General features: G+C 33.7%; 1 protein-coding gene and 1 long non-coding RNA gene across 2 annotated transcripts in view; both read right to left on the minus strand.

The window, feature by feature from the left end:
* The window catches only part of LOC140756008 (uncharacterized), a 32,610-nt gene extending 23,857 nt beyond the window's left edge, over positions 1-8,753 (minus strand). The window contains exons 1-3 of the mRNA XM_073091399.1: positions 8,593-8,753; positions 4,649-4,695; positions 652-1,190 (exon numbers count right to left, since the gene is read on the minus strand). Of these exons, the coding sequence (XP_072947500.1) occupies positions 652-1,190; positions 4,649-4,695; positions 8,593-8,606 (600 nt within the window). The 5' untranslated portion in view covers positions 8,607-8,753. The remainder of the gene's footprint in view (positions 1-651; positions 1,191-4,648; positions 4,696-8,592) is intronic.
* Positions 1-18,563, minus strand: part of LOC140756010 (uncharacterized) — a 165,982-nt gene that overhangs the window by 24,503 nt on the left and 122,916 nt on the right. The window lies entirely within an intron of this gene.

Genomic DNA, 18,563 nt, shown 5'->3' on the forward strand with positions numbered 1-18,563 from the left:
TTTGAATCATTTTTAATTTAACACTTATAACAGCTGGGGAAGCTGTTTGGTGACGAACTTTTACACTTTTTATATTACTTACGTCTTGACACGTATTTCTATTTTAAAAGAATAATTGCTGGATTGGATGATAATAATAAAATTAGTAAAGTGCTACAGTGATTCGAAAATTACTTTTTTAAGGATTTCGTTCACTTTATACTTTCCTTAAAATTTTCATACACTATGAAAAAATTATATGAATTAATAAATAAACGGAAAAATGCCGAAATATTCAGTTTTCTGTGGTTCTCTTTTTTATTGTTTGTTGTTACAACGGCCATAGTAATATTATACACTTTATGTAAATCCGAGTGTCTATCTATTACGGTTCATGAGGGCTTTGCTACAGACGTCCATAACACGGAGGCTTACTAATATAATACATTTGAGTACGGAATCTTAAAATGGTGCTATAATAATACAAAGTAAAATGTAACGAATATAAGTATTTCTTAAACATACTCGTAGTGCACATTTATGCATTCACTTGATGCAAGATGTATAAACATGGTCACTGCGGCCCATATAAATAATTATAGATTTAAGTCCAACATAAAGCACTATAGATGCGTTACTATAATTTCTCAGAAAATAATAAAAAATACTTACCTTAAAAATGTTATCACTTCCAATACCAGTATTTCCAAAGTACATAACAGAGCCTGGTGAAATATACAGCTCCTTTGTTTGTTTCAAATCAACAGTATCATATACAGCGCAGTTTATGTAAACAGTAGCTGATGTACCTTCTATCAATATTAAATAACTCGTCCAAAGACTCGAACGTGGGAGCTCGATGATTATCTTACCTCCCTCTACATGATTGCTTGATATTACCAGATTCATAGAATCCGCGGATATTGGTAGGAAACACAGTTGAAATTCAACTTGCTTATTTGCATCGACTATAGTGAATAGGCAGGAGGCGCCGCTTCGCAGCAAAACAAGGATATCTATAATGAATGGTGTAGAAATAATTTTATCGCTGAGTGATATATTTGATGTGGGTATAGGCACTTTTGATGCACGAAGGCTAAACCCCCCGTCAGCTGTGATTTGTAAGTCATTTTGTATGCTATTCACTGTATCCGTTAGAAGATCGTATGGTCCAGCCTTAAAAGCATCTGTTCCTGTACGTGGGCTTAAATCTGCAACAAAATATGTAATAAGATATGGAATTTAAATTAAATAAAAAAAAATTAAATTAGCTGGTCTTACATTACATAATTAAATTTTTGTCGCATTCCAAATCATCATCATCAACCCATTACTGTCCCACTGTTGGGAACGGATCTCCTCTCAGAAAGTGAAGAATTAGGCCATAGTCCGTGCTGGCCAAGTGCGAATTGGTAGACTTCACATACTTTTAACTTTCTTTTTTAAGAATTTTCAGGTATGCAGGTTTCTTCACGTTTTTTTTCACCGTTTAAGCAAGATAGATAATTAACTTCTAATACGGACATAACTTTGAAAAGTCAGAGGTGCGACTGGGATTTGATCCTCGGACCCCTCGATCAAGAAATCGCATTTGTTAACTACTAGGCTATCACTGCTGTTCTGCTGCTATCATTCAAAATGCAGTCATAAGTAAATAACTATTGCCTATGGCAGAGCTTCTCGAACATATTTCATGTACGATTAGTTTCATCAGTCGAAAAGAAATAATTAATTTATTCTTCATATTTTAAATTAAATAAACTAAATTTACAATCTTGTTACTGGGCCATACTAATAAATAGTATAATGCTTCATCAAAATCATCTAAGAAGCATGTACTTATCACTACTAGCATGTTGTAAGGTGTTTAACAAGTACATACGAGTATATGTATGTTAATCAAGTATGTTTTAGAGGTAAGTTGTTAGTTAATTTTTGTAATGACTACATCAATACGATATTTCTGGTTAGAAACGTCTGATGGCAACAAATTGCAAATTGACACGATTGTTTTCATTCACTATTGCTAGAATGACTTGCCTTTAATTTTTTACGCTTTCTGTCTTCATAAATCTACAATATGGTATTTTTTGACGTGAACACACATAAAGACGATATAAAACACCTAGTCCTAGATGTCTGGCAGGGAATCGAACCTTATAAACGTATTTATATATTCCGTATCACGACCGCGCAGACGTGTGCCGTGCCGACACGACACGTCGAATGGCTGTAGCTATATACTTCTACTCCTCCTTACTCTTAATAAAACTAGAAGGCTATTTCTTATCTTATGCTGCATCCATACAATTGGCATTTGCCGCAACTCCGAGCCACTACAAACGCATAAACGTGAGGACGCGTCGTAAATTAAATTTGATTTTCTAAAAAAACTTACACTTTATTGTACGTACTACTCGTACAAGCCCTTGCAAACTTACACAAACCAAGATTAACGCTCTATCCACACGTTTGCATTTGTAACCGTTTGTTGAGGTTTGCTAAGCGTATGGACGTGCCATCATATCGTCACTGGAAAGGCTAAAAGTCTAACACGCAAAGGCGCCTCTTTACAGTAAGGGGCCTCAGCGACAATATGTAAACATGCTTCTAAGCCCAACGCCGTGCGTCATCTGACATTGAAGTAGGTACTACACACGTGTAGATAGATACACACAGACATACAAATTCTAATCTCATAACGTAGTTATGTTTGTGGATGTAGATAAAAATATAATTAGGTCAAGTCGTTTTAGTAAAAATGAACAATATCGTATCATATCTAAATATTTTTTAACCATATGATGTTATGAAAACATAATTATAATATTTATATATATATATATTTCTTATATACGTGTGTATGTCACTGAACTCCTCCTAAACGACTGGACTGATTTTGATGAAATTTGTTGTGTGTGTTCAAGGGGACTTGAGAATGGTTTAGATTCACAATTTAGTCCGTGGGAAAAGGTGTTTTTAATTAATTTTTAATTCGTAAGTAGTTGTTGATTTTGGAATGTTTTACATTGGATTCGACAGACTTCGCTACCATCGCAGTTTCAAATATTCTTTCTATTTTTCAAACCCGTAAGTGATAAGGGTTGTTCATCCTTAATTTTTTTTTATTTATATGGCAACACAGCGTTGGCCGGGTCAGCTAGTAATATTATAAAATACTTAGTCTATGTGTCAGTTTGTTTAATCTTGAAAACGGTTGAACCTTTTTTTACATTTCTTTATTTTTTAGACACTATTTATTTCTTAATAGTACAACAGCTCAATTCATGTTATTGTGCTAGACTTCGTTTTAACTAACCACTTAACTAGCACTTAAATTCTCGAACATTGTAAACGGACTTACAAGAAGCACCTTTACATTAGTGTTGCTGTTTCGTGTAATCTTGATCAAATCGTAACGACATCGGTCACGGTAGCACTACTCGATGAAGTTGGAGGGTTGCAAGGTGTTATTTCGCAAAATAGAATGATTGTAGATTATTTGTTACATTGTAGATTGTTAAGGTCGTTTAAATAGTTATGACGTTAAAGATACCAACGTAGTATTTAAGGAAAGTAAACGTGTTTATTATATTGCATAATATATTATATTTTGTTCGCCTTATACTTAGTTTATGATAAACATTTAGTATATTCATAAATAATCCAATTTCTTATTAAGGATCGTGATTTGTCACGTAAGAAGAAAATAATAGAAGAAGAAGAAAATAAACACATAAGAAGGTACTGAACTGTTTTTATTTGAATATGACGTTTCTATAAGTGTATATCAAAAGAAAAGTATTATGATTTGTAATCTAATATTTCTATATGATAAAGTTGGTGCAAAACCGCTGGGCACAGCTAGTAGAAACGTAACATGTTTATAAGAGTCTGTTATTACTATCGCCTCTTATTAAAACGCAATCCATCCAACTTTTGCCAAAGCCAAAACAAATATGTAAGTACATTTGACAATTTCTGTAAATTGTCAAATTTCGCTTTTTGGTAGGCAAAACAGACAAGGATAGATTGACTATGAATAACGGATTTAAGTTGCCATCGCCTCGCCATCGGCTTACCTGTGCGACTGTGGAAAAGTTATATTTTTATTTTGTCTGAGTATAAATACAAGGAATGGGTTTCTTTCGCATGACTTAGGTTAGTTTTGTTTTAACGATCAACTTCACGGGTGGTGTAATATTTTCGAAAGTATAGCTTTATTGTACTTTGGGCTTAATTTGTTTGATGAATGATAAAATGAATTAGAATTTATTTTACAAGAAAGAGTTAATTGTGTTAATTTATAATCTAGAATCGCAGCTGCTAGAATGCCTTTAGCTTTAATATGTGTTTTTTTATAATATAGGAGTAGCAGATATACATGGGTAACTCGAAACAGATCGCGCGAACCGCAGATCAGGTTGCGAGTCGTAAGGTTGAACCGGAGTTATGAACCGGTTTACAAGTCAGTTCAAATTAACCCTGTTCAGATCTGAGTTTCTCAATCTAGTAGCAGACGAGCATGAAATCCGCCTAATGGTTAGTGACAACAGCCGCCCATGGACATTCGTAATCAACCCCAGACTAGATACTAGTCAAAATAAATATTCACTGGACAATTTCAATAGGTTACGATTATTTAAATTAAGAATAAATGCATCTATACCTATTGTTTCACTCCTTCTTGCGCCAATAAAAGCCAGAACAATATATCTGAAACAAAAAAGTTATTTTAATCATAGAAATTAAGAACAAGCTAAATGTCCATATTACATAAAGTGGCTATTGCTGTGAATGGTTGTTGTAATCAATCCCAGATAGGATTCAATTCTACTTGAGGTCGATTGCTAGCTAGGCTGTATCTTGGGTGTCTTGCATACATACGAAGGCGAATAGTAAAATACCGAGACTCAGAGTAGGAATCTAAGTAGTCTACGATGTTTACTTATTAAGTAGTCTACGATGTTTTTTGTCTGTGTGTCTGTCTGTTTGTTTGTTTCGGTTAATCTTTACATTGGCTGCATTGATCTCGACAGGATTTTCACTAGTAGTTAGCTAATGTTATAAGACATAGTTATACTACTAATAAAGACGTTAGTAGTATATCGATGTTATAAGGATTTATTTAGGCTAGTAATGTTTTATTAAAATAATTATGGTTTCGCGCGAAACGTATTTTAAAACACGAGTAAAATAGGGGCACAACTTATATGATAAAAATGTGGGCAAGCTTAAAGAACTAATAGATGCTGCATTTATATTTACAGAGATACGATGCAAGATAACTGTTATTAGAAGAAAATGTCAGAAGCAAAATTCTCCGGACCATTTTATTAACAATCCGCTTATGCTATATACCCATTAGGTACGTGTTTTATCATTAACGAGCAACGAGAAATGTCAACCGATGAATCATAGGCTTGTCTAAGAGATTTTAAAATACCTGGTTTTAATAAACGAGGTATTTTAAAATCTCTTTCTATTCTATTTTAAATTCTCACCTCTAATTCTAAAATTAATACTTTAAATAAAAAAAAATGGTGAGATCGTGTAAATTATTAGCTAAAGCGAACGTTTTTGCTGGAGATTGATATGCATGGCTATTTTTAAAAAATATAATTGATCTTAATTATTTTGTTTAATACTAACACTAAACAATACGAAAATCTGAAGTTTTAATGACGGACCCATAGTATAGTGAGTAGGCTAAAGTTATATCACCGTATTATTATTAGTAATACATAGTTATATAAGCAAAGGATGTGGGCTTAGTAAGATATTTTGTGTTAGTAAATATTAGTAACAATTCGTTAAACACCTAGTTATAAAATCGACTCGAATCGAATCGAATTTAATTATTGAGTCTTAAGTACTCAAATTGTTTATTTTTAAAAATTAAATTAAATTACGAACAAAATTTTTATCGCATATCGCTGGTCGCTTCGCGGTTGGTAGAAGACAGGCTTTCTCGTGTATTTTCATTACAGTATCCAGCTGATATTAGCAATATATTATTTATTACATTCTCCCAACCAGAAGTGGGTTTACTTTCATTCGACTCAAGGCTTGTCCTACTTTGTCCTTTTGTCCTTTATGATTTCGCTTGACCAATAGGTCTGACTCTAATACAATTACACATTAATTTTATTATTTACCTTTTGGTCGACAATTCTTAAAACATGAGTACAATGATTTGGTTTTCATTTTGGTTGTATCATTCTTTGTAATAGAAGAAGTGATTCCAAATATTATAAAAGGTCTAATACAAATAATGATTGAGCTGTTTTTAATCCACTGTGGAGAGTAATGTTCATCGTGCGTTTGTATGTATTGTATAGGATTCGTCAGAATTATTGGAGTGACATAGGCTGTACATATTTATATAATTATTTTATTATCCAATTATTTTGATGCAGTCGTGTTTTATTAAAATAATGTAAAGTCTAAAGGAAATGACCGAATATTCCACGTTACAGAAGGTCGTCAGGTCACCCATGCATATTTGTAACATATTACATTGCATTCAGGTGGTTCTACCTGAAGCTGATCACAAATGTCGGCCGCACCTGCGTACTTATATTATGATCGCCTCATATGAAAGTCTAATGAACAGATGCATTAGAAGCTTATAAAACGATATCGTATTGGCAAAAAAAGATTTCCCTGCCGTCATACTCCGACAGTCTCATTGAAGAGCTTGTATAATTGTAACGTATTGAGAAAACTTCGATATCGTGATTCAGAATTTCTATCTCTTCGACGAATTGCAAGTCGAAGGAATGTCGTTCATAGTATGATTCCTTATGCGTGTTGTGCCCTTATCGATTTTTGAAGGTGGGTGAACCCTTTTTGGTTCGACTCCGGCGGCACTACTACCACATCTATTTTTACCTAATAACATCAGTGTTAGGCGCTGCTGTGTTCCGATTTGAAAGGTGTGGTAAGGGAGACAGACTTTTCCGAGGCGTTCCAGCTTAATCCTCAGGGGGAGGCGGCGCATCTGTGGCCGACCTCAGGTAGGAATATCTAATCCTATCTGGGGTTGATTACAGACGTCCATGGGCGGCAGTAGCCACTTAACGTCAGGTGGACTGCATCCTCGTCTGCTACTCCTATATTATAAAAAAAATCGAGATGTAAGAAATTGGAAAAATAGAGACCATAAAGAGATTAATAATGCAATGATTTTAGGTTTACAATTGAGGTCAGTGATTCTAAAACTATGTCAATGTAAACTATCAAGCCACGAGTCGTCTTGCTTGTGCGAAATTTTGACTGCTGATAAGAACTTCCCCTTCCGCGTACGATACCCTTATCACTTAGGCAACCGATTAAGATGAGTCTATTAATTGTTCTTTAAGAGACTCTGATTATAATTTATTTAAGATGGCATTGTCTCTTAGATCCGGTCCGGTAGTAGTTTAAGAAAATATTGTAACAGACAATTTGTAAGTGCCGCCCTTGGCCTATACAAAATAAATATATTCCATTTCATTTCAAAGAGGTCCATTACAAAACACCTTCTGATTCGATGGCAATATAAATTATACTAGTCGTCGCGTTTTAAAAAACGCGAAACCTATAATAAATAAAATATATTGTACATGCCGTGTCCCTAAAACATGAAATCAAAAATCTCATTTTGCACTATTCAAATTTCTGCTTCTAGTATTGTGCTACTAAGACGAATCTATCGACACAGTATAAGTATGTTAAAATCATTTGGGTTGTAGAGAGTATTGAGGAATTGGACATTCACAGATAGTCATCATCATCAACCCATTATTGTCTCACTGCTGGGCACGGATCTCCTCTCAGAATAAGAAGCATTAGGCCATAGTCTACCGCGCTGGCCAATTGCGTATTGGTAGACTTCACATACCTTGGAGTTTTTTTTTAAATCTATACGGTATGCAGGTTTCTTTACGATGTTTTCCTTCACTGTTTAAATAAGTGTTAATTAATTTCTAGCATAAAGCAATTACTGCCTCTTGGTAAAGAATCCCAGGCACGCCTCTGATTTAAAAAAAAAAATGTGCGTATTAGAAATTAATTATCACACATAGTACCTACATACAAACGTACACTCGAAAAACATTACTATCAAAGTCGGATAATAAATAAAACTTTCTACATTCATACTGGATTTGTGACTTGTGTCGTGGTTAACAAGAAACAAACAGCACAGCTTATCAAACTTTTAAATCAGATGATATAGTAAAATTTCACTCAATTTTATTCGATGGAACATGTTTTTTCTCATTTTATCGTATTTAAATAAAAGTTTTTTTGTGAAAAGGTTATGCTACGAATTTTAGTATTACTTTTAATTTATCAAGTTTTATGCCAGAGGTTATTTTGTATCTTACTCTTGCACTGTTCAAAAGAAGAGGCTTATAAGGCTTAGGGTCAAAAAGGGTTATAGAAACCGGCCCAACTTTAAAACACGGGAGACTTTAACATTTATCGAGACGGTTTCTAAATCTTATTCCTCTCAAGGGCACAGACCGAATTCCATATTCAATCTTACGAATAGATGCGATAACACAAACTCTGCCTCCTATATTAAAAAAAATATCTACACTTACATAATAATTACAAAAAACTTACATAATATTTTTCATCTTGTTTTTTACAAAAAAATTCAAAACCGAAATTCAAAACACACCACTAACACTTTAAGATACATTGTGATTAACAATTTATTAATAAACAATAATACTACGCATGTTAGGAGTGCGCACGCGCATGTAACGTCAGCTCAAACCAGGCACACACTACCCAATGGATAAACCCTGTGGCCCTCACGCGAATATAAACAACGAATTCATGTAGTCGTCTTAAGTTTAGTGCCCAATTTACTACATAGAGTAACTAAGTCTAGTTACTCTATGTAGTAACTGTATGTAGTAAGTCTAGTTACTCTATGTAGTTACTCTATGTAGTAAGAAATGCTATTTTCATGAAATTGCAGTAGCTAAGCACATTTCACTATAAATATGTATTTTGTATAAAAGTGAATATGAAAAATATTAATACTAATAAGTTTCTAATTTACTACATAGAGTAGTTACTCCATAGATTAGTAAAGATACTTCGCCGCCTTGAAATTGAATGAAGCCACAAACAGCTTATTTTAGTAAGTTCTTTTTTTGAATTCTTGACAAATAAAAACATTTTTAGAGAAAATTTACGAATAAATAACTAATATTGCGTAATTTACGTAATAAATAAATATTTTTTTCAAATATTTTAGGGACATTTTAGCACGGAGACGTGGCAAAACTTTTTTACGCAACTATTTCAATTCTCAAAACTGGGTACATTTTCTTGTTAGGAGTGAGTAATCTTTACTAATCTATGAGTTACTCTAATAGTTTTTCGTGAAATTGCAGTAGCTAAGCATATTTTACTGTAAATATGTATTTTTATAAAAGTAAATACGAAAAATATAAATTCTAATAAGAAGCCTAATAAATCAATATTTTTTCGTAAGAGGCACGCGGACCCACGGGTATTTCGTAAATTTATAAAGATGAACCTACATAATATGAAGAAACATAACTATCTTATTTATAAACTTGAGTAAGCGTGCAATCGGGTGTTAGATGATCTAAATTACATACACATTACCATATTTCAGAGAACATTTTTGGATGTCGTTCCCGGTTGTTATAATTGGATAGCGGTCATTAAATCTTGTTGCTAGGCTCGCTGGAAAATATTTATCAAGAGTTACGCTCCAATCCGCATTGGACCATGTGTGAGCAGTGTGATGAATTATGAGTTGTGAGTAGAGTGTATACTAAGACATAATTAGAGAGTTATGTTAATGTAGACAACTCGATTAGTAGCCCATGCCATTACCACAACTTAGACGATTTTACGAAACTTCTTAACGAAATATTATATTTTTCGATTTTACGAAATATTACCCTACTACGGTCGGGTACGGTTTACAGCCATTCATTTGTAAAATTAGATTTAAATATATACTAGCAATCAATACACATTTACACAAATATTTTGGTCTTAACATATAATGGTAAATATTATATTAATCTACTATTGTCCACTGATGCTCTTTTTTACATTTCTATTGAGATACCACTGACATTTTTTTATTTTTATTTCTATTTGACATTTTATTGTTATTGACATTTTATCTTATTACAGTTTTAATAATATTGGAAATTAGTATCTACAATTTAATAATTTGAATTTATAAAATGATGACTCAAAATTATATTTGTACGCCATTTATAGCAGAATGAGCGAAAATTCTCGACTATAACACCAATGTATACACCTGATTCTACAAGTAAAGTTGTTTTTTGTATTTTGTATAATTCCCATTAATCCACTAATTACCCGAGACCCAGCTTTCCGGATACACGTAAGTTCCGGAGTTCCGGACGCGAGTGCGGCCAGTGTCGCAAACTTTGTAAAGGACCGAGTTTGTTAAAGGACAACTTGAAGTATTTTTGTTATGAAACACACACAAGTGCACACAAAACATTATAATTATTATTATAACATAATGATGTTATTTTCGACTTCAAAATGTATTTTATAACTGTGTAAGCTATATAAAAAAACATATAAAATAAAATACTATCTCAGAACTAAATTATTACAGCATTTTCATAAAAATAGCTGCATGATTATTAATGTAGGTTAAAATAAGAAACAATTATTTTACAATGGCTGTTTTAGGTAATTAGTACGTGATTTCACAGTACAAGTTTATTCTCTAATCCACTAATTACCGAGTCCAAGCGTAGTTCCGGATATATGTGTAAGTTTCCGAGTTCCGGACATAGTGTACGGATAGCCAAAGTTTGTGAAACTGAGTTTGTTAAACGACAACACGAAGGTATATACTCACTTATCATCATCATCAACCCATTACTGTCCTACTGCTGGGCACGGGTCTCCTCTGATGAGAAGGATTAGGACATAGTCCACCGCGCTGGCCAAGTGCGTATTGGTAAACTTCACATAGATTTTTTTATATACATCTCTCAAGTATGCAGGTTTCCTCACGATGTTTCCTTCACCATTTAGGAAGTGATATTTAATTTCTAATACGCACATAACTTTGAAAAATCAGAGGTGTGCCTTAGATTTGAACCTCGGACCGCTAGATTGAGAGGCCGATATACTATTTTTTTTTCTTTTTTACATGTGTAAGCAATTGAATAAAGTTTTCAAATACTTTGTGGCCAATGGGCTCGTACACAAAACTGCGATGCGACGCGATGCGAATTCGCAACGTAGAAAATTGCGACACGAATTGCTGCGATGCGATATCGTGCGGCATAGCGTCTCCCAGGGTGACCATTCTTTCGACAACCGTCAACCGGACGTATTTTGAAAATTAGGTCGTGACGTGGATCGTAAAAAGAAGTGTGCACTTTTGTTATTACTTAATAAATATAGGAAAGAGTAACAAAGAAAATTTTGGGTTCATCCATTTATCTAATTCATATATAATTTATTTTATATTTAGTTTCCCAAAGAACAGGGCGCTCCTCAATCAGTAATATAAAAAAGTCAACGACGTACTTTGTCATTTTTTTACATTAAAGTGTACGTCTTCCCCACACGCTGTCCTAAAACGAACTAAAAATGGCGTCAACAAGTGTGACCAAACATCGCAGGAATGTGCGATGCGAATTAATTCGCAAGTTCTTGCGATGCGTCGAGGGAGCTCGCAGATTTTTACGATGCGACGTCGCATCGCAGTTTTGTGTACGAGCACAATGATGTGGCAAACTATTCGAGTAGGTGCCTTATTATTGCCTGATTCTACTATTTTTACGCTTTCAACGTTTTTAAGCCTATTAAGATTTGTTATAATGTGGATGTTTTGTACACACATACACATCAAGGACAAATATCTGTATGGATATTTCTTGGCCAAATTGAACCCAGATCAGACTTTTATCAGCCTAGTATAATTATGACGTGCGCTATTTTTTGTTTCATAGTTACAATCATGGTTATAACCTATACAAGCGATAAGTTTTGTTTAAAATATATTAAAATAGTTGTGTAAATAATTATGTCGATTAAACTTCCTTATTCTTATCTTAACGGATAAAATATGACGTAACATAGAGCGACCTAATTACTTCTAATTTCCTGGATTGTTTATTCGTCTAAAACATGTAAAATAATGTTTAAAATAAATATAGTTCAAAAAAACTAAAAAACACGCTTTTATGATAAGATTTTCGAAAAGCACCCCACATTTTTTCCACAATTGTACTATTTACTGTTCTTTAATTGATTCCTAGATTGAAAATTATTTTCTACTTTTTAGTTGATTTTATCATAAAAGCGTGTTTTTTAGTTTTTTGAACTATATTTATTTTATTAATTTTCAGTATTTGTTGTTATAGTGACCATCATCGTGCATCGTCTGTAAAAAAATTAAGTATCTATCTATTACGGTTTAAGAGATAAAGCCCTGTGACTCACGAACAGACAGCGGAGGGTTTCGTTTTACCCTTTGAATACCGAATCCTAAAAATCATTCTGCAAGATGGCATTATAGATATGTTTCAGTACATTTGAGTTATTGGGAAATAACAGTATTATTTTCAAAACTAAAAATCAATCTAGTAACTTTGCATGAACTTTCTCTAAGGCGCTTTCTCTCGCCTCGAAAATCGTTAATCCTGAGGATGTTGAGAAGGACAATGGTACAAAATTATTAAAATCGTGTACAGTACAGTAAATTGTCATCGGTTTTTGATAATTCTTCAAATTTTTGAAATAAACTGAACGTTCAAAGTGGATAGAAATCGGGTTCAAAGATTCCGTTACTGTTACATATATACATACATACATACAACCCAAGCTAATAAAAACGTGTTAAAAACAGAAAGAACAGCTTGTCAATGCTGTAAACACATCTTCGCATGCATTTACTTAATAGTGTAAAATATTTTATGGATGAATAGATCAATATTATCTGACGAATGTGCCTTAGATTTTTGTTAAAATGATTTTCCACTTTAAAGACCGTTACAAAAATATTGTAAGGTATATCTAAAATATATATTTTTTGAATAATAATATATTAAATGTTTACACTAGCTTTTGCCAGCGACTTCATACTTCATATGCGTAACTTATTATTTTTCGTAGTGGTTTCTTTTAAATTTTCGGCGGATTTATCAAACAAAACAAACACTAAGGCGTGGAATATCAAAAATCTATCCTCAGTGGATTACGTCAGAAAAGGAACGTATTGTTAAATTTCACACCTATATCTTCAGTAGTTACCAGGGCTATTTATAATTATGAGATGTGCGTTTTATTGTATGGGTTATATTTATGTATTCATGACTACTATTTAGGTATTCTCATAAATTCTTTTGGTTATTATGACACATATTAATATAATATCATTTTTAATTTCGGACAATTGTGTGTGGTTTAATTCATACTGCTTTTAATTTTTCCTGTTTTGTAAAGTTTAAGGTTTGTTAATAATATATTCGGAGACTTAGTCATTTATACCATTACAGAATTAAATCTTTGTTTCATTCGCGGTTCTAGGTATATCAGAAATATTATAATGGTTATGACAGTAGGAACTTAGTTGTTGAAGTACGGCATTTCAGTCGAAGAGTCTGAGGTTCAAATCTCAGGCATCCAATCCCACCTCCGATTTTTTAAAGTAAAATTTGGGTATTATAAATTAATCATCACTGCTGGCCATAGACATACATACTCCTAAAAATTTTAAATGTCTGTCTATTAGGATCCAGTCGACTAAACCCTGTGACAGGCGGACAGACGTGGTTACGAATGTACGAACTCACAGCAGAAGCTACAATATAATAGGGTTCCGTTTTTACTATTACGGAACCCTAAAAAACTGTCTTTTAAAGATACTTTTTTCAAAGCAATAGCGCCTTAGCGTCACGTTTTGTCACAAAGGCAATGCATGCCAGGAAAATACATTTCCGTTCGCCACGTTTTCTCTTTTAGTATGGCAATTTGTTGTGCCAATTAAAACGCAAAGCATCGGTTTTTGTAGGTTGTCGAGCGAAAAATGTTGCTAATTTCGCACTTACTCTACATTTTCAATAGGTTTCTGCGAATTGTTCGGATAATTAAGACCAAAATGGCGTGTATTTGTGTGTAGCTTTTACTACTTTGTGTACGCTCGCAGCGGCTTGATTATTTATATATACTTGATTATAATTTTAACGCAAATTTGCCCTTAAAAATTTAGTACGTGTTAAAAAGTCTCAATAATTTATGTGCGTTTATAAAATATTTTGTTAATAGCAAATTCACTATTATGCCTATGTTGCAATTGCTTTTGGTAATTAGCAGGCGCTTTAAGTCTGTCACCTTTGTAATTTCAATAGCAATCTTTCGCTTAGCAGACCAAGTAATACCGATTTGACGTGCAGGTTCAAGGGTCGATCCGCGACCAGTTAGATAAATATGATTGTTATAAAGATGATTAAAAATGAAATTGATTAAAATGTTTTTGTCACCACTTACCTACAGGCGTTTCCTACTTCATTTGAAGGAATGCAATAAATTTAAATTAAATAGTTCGTATCTCAAATTCACAAGATTTTCAATTCTCGACAGAAAATTTCGAAATGCAAAGTAGGGAAAGAACAATATGTAAAGCAGTAAAAAGACAGGAAGATAAATTGATACAATGTTGAGTATTTCAACACAACAGCGTACGAGGATGCGATCCCAAAGCGATCTGAAGGAATCCCTTGATCCGTGAGACATCACCTTGATAATTTATATCTTTCGTCTTCAAGCGACATGCACTGTCATTTGCTTCGTAAAGAATAAAAGAAAGAATAAAAAAGTAGGTGAATTACTTTGAAGCAGCAAAGCTCTTGTTACTTCAGGATAGGTTTTAAGAAGCCGACGATATGCGTGGTGGAGTAGTTGCCATACTAGTCCGAGACGAAGAGGGTTCCGGGCTCGATGCCCAACCAGACAGATATCTAAATGACGACTTTAGTTTCTGTCTCTTTGTTTGTCTACACAGACTATATACACAATTACTCATACGCATACAAACATTATATGCGTATGTGTAACCACGATACAGGGAATCTTAGCGTGAGGTTGTGAGTATGAGAAAATGGCAACATTACATATTTCAAACTCCCACATGCATTATCTTAACATATTAATTGAGTGTATTCAGAGAGTATAAATTCATAATCATTAGTCACGTACATCGCCAATTAATACCATTTGAGAACATCAAAGTAAGGAGCGTAAATAGAAATTCCTCAGATACAAGATCAAATACTTGGGAGAGTTGTAAATAAAATATTTACATTGTAAGACTTGATATCTTTTGATACGGAAGACAATAAGCGCGCAAATCGCTTTGTGAAATCTTGATATAAAAATTGATGTTTATATACAGGTGATTTTTCAAACATGCGTGGATGGTGAAATTTATGGTGAAAGTAAAACGATTAGCGAAAAATGCTGAAAGGAGTTACGAGGCCAATTTATATAAACTAAAACTAATTATGTAGTTTTAAAATGTTAGATTAAAAAAAATCCCTAGCCGGGAATCAAAATAGTTTATTTAAAAAAAAATAGGGACACCCTTTGTATTATGACGCCATCGGATAGAGTTGACTATGGATCAAATTCTGGGAAGTAATAATAAATGAGAAGCTCATGGTAAAGGCTTATATTTAAGAGAATATATTTTTTCATAGTAGGTTGTTCAAAGTTTCCGACGTTATTGTGAAACATTTCGCATATGCAAATTGTGACTCCAGGACTATGTACTAAACCAACACTTATTTAATTTATTTTTTACTTTGTAGTGACATAGAAGTCGGTTTTATTTTTTTGTAATTTTTTTTTTTTGTATTTGAAAAGTAGCGGTTATCCTCCCGGAATTGATCTTTTTATGTTCAAGTCAAAAATGGCTTGATGAGTCATAAATTAGATAGAGCGTATATAAAAGTATTTATATTACTACCACTAATCTGTCTTTTATGTAAATTAATATAAAACGAGCTGTCAATTAGCTAAGATTGATTTAACAATAACAAATAGGTAACGTTCATGTTTTATTGGTAATACATATATTTTCATTTTAAATTATATTATGTATCTCAGGACATTTCGTGTGTGGATATCTATCTTAATTCTTATATATTATTATTTATTAGCCATTTAAGTAAAGCTGTTATTTGCCTGACTGAACCCACTTTTCATGGTACCTTTCATGGTAAATTTCTAGTGATCTATGCACTTGATGTAATGACAGACGAAGGAAAAAGTGACCAAATATCTATACCTACTTTAATTTCTCAATATTATAGTTAAAGGTTAGCCGGTACAATATTAGAGGTAAGATCGTACAATTGGCGTCCATTAACCACGCCATGAAAATTATGTTCGTATATAGACCTCAATGTAAGTCGAATTAACGGCTTAACTTGCGCTAAGAAATACTTCTAATTAATAAAAATATCATCAGCTAATTCTTTATTTATCTAAAATCTAGTGCCAGGAATTGAATTACTGTACTGAAAAATTGCTGTACAGTAGATTGCTGCTGAACATGAGATTTGACTGACATTAGACACTAGTAGTGAAAAATAATTACGTCTCTGGTAGCTACACTTTTCGAATCTGGATATTTAATACCATGTGTACACACTCGCCAAGTAAAGATGTAATAAGTTTGTAAATAACTCATTTGCGTAATACACGGCACTCGTCATAACTTGTCCATTCTCCTTAAGGTTAAGTGAGCGTCTTAGCGTGTTCCTGTAATTCCGGGACCAAAATAGGTCTTCAGTATCAGTGTCGTGAGTGGCGGCTAAAATGGGGGTTTTTGGGCTACTGGCGGTAAGTGGAAGCTCGTACAGCCAGCCAGCTACCCCGGGAAGGACGGCGGGATGTGTGGTAGCATACTGTCTTAAACACCAGGCTTTATAAACCTGGGCGGAGCCCGATGCGTTCTTGTGGACATCCCAAAGTCCTCAACGCGGTGCTAATGACGGCCTTGGGCTATTGTGGAAAGAATCCCATGTTATGCGTTGATTACAGACATCCATCGGCGGCAGTGGCCACTCACCATCCGGTGGATTACATGCTCCTTTGCTACTTTTTATTATAAGATTATTATAAAGATTATTAATATTACATTAAGATTAATATTCTTTATTATAAGATTAGTTAAACTGCACTTGCTTCATCAAGTTCTCGAGGTCATACGATCCATTATAAGGCCTCTCAGAAAAGTAAACAGGAGTCATTTATTTGTCCTCTACAAGTCTTAAATGTAAAGATACTTGCAATTCAGCTCAAGTCGCAAGTTTTGACTTAGCAAATACATTTTAAAAGCGGTTGGGAAAACATATAGTTCACTCTTAGAACAATTAAGCTTTAGTGTGTTTGGAAACTAAAGCTCTTGTATTTACTATTAACTAGTTCAAGTCTTAAGTTTAATCTACCGGGGCGATGTTAACATAACTATAGTAAGTTTTGTTAGTAATAACTTTGTATTGTTATATTGGGTTAAGGATTTGCCTTAATCCCGAAAATATGAATACGATAATCCCAATAAAATGAAACGCTAAAAAGGTATGTATATTATCATAAATCGATGAATTATCTATTTTTTTTATGATTTCAAAGTAGTAGACGAACATGGAGTCCATTTGATTACTATCACACAGGGCACGGGCCTCCCCTCAGAGTACGTGAGATTTAGGCCATAGTCCATTGCGCTGGCCGAGACTCTACATGCCTTAAGATTTTTTTAAGAAGTCTTAAGGTTTCCCCACGATATTCTTCTTCAACATTGTCTTATATACAAAATTCTCGTGTCACAATTTTAGTTACTGTACTCCTCCGAAACGGCTTTACAGATTTTCACCAAATTTTATATGCATATTCAGTAGGTCTGAGAATCGCCTACTATCTATTTTTCAAACCCCTAAGTGATAAGGGTTGTTCGCCCTTAACATTTTTTTGTTTATATGGCAACACATTTGCCGGGTCAGCTAGTAAGCAATAATAATTAATTTTGGAACATGTCCTACTAGTTTATTGTCATTCAAGTATTTATTTACTTCAAAATGCCAGTATCATCAGTTCGACTCCAGCGGCACCACCGCCACACCTATTTCTGCCACATAACACGCTGTTAAGCGTTTTGCGTCCGACACGTTCCAGCTTAGTTCTGAGCGGCGGCGCATCTGTGGCCGACCTCAGGTAGGAATATTTAATCCTATCTGGGGTGGATTACAGATGACCATGGGCGGCAGTAGCCGTTTACCATCAGGTGGACTGCATGGTCGTCTGCTACTCCTTTATTATAAAAAAAATATATTATCCAAAAGGACAGATCCTGATTTTTTTTAACAAGATGGTTACCCTAAATCATCATGTCCTTGATCCACTTGCGGAAATAGAGATCTATGAAATACGAACATGACAAGCTTCTTGTGCTGTTGGTAACGATGATCAAATATCAAACAATTATTTCGACACGAGTGTTAAATTAAGACGGACGTCTTCAATTTTGAAACTTCCAG

This window comes from Epargyreus clarus, unplaced genomic scaffold, assembly GCF_041222505.1.
Source record: "Epargyreus clarus isolate Ecla_fem2 unplaced genomic scaffold, WU_Ecla_fem_2.2 ptg000034l, whole genome shotgun sequence".
In the NCBI taxonomy this organism is placed as follows: domain Eukaryota; kingdom Metazoa; phylum Arthropoda; class Insecta; order Lepidoptera; family Hesperiidae; genus Epargyreus; species Epargyreus clarus.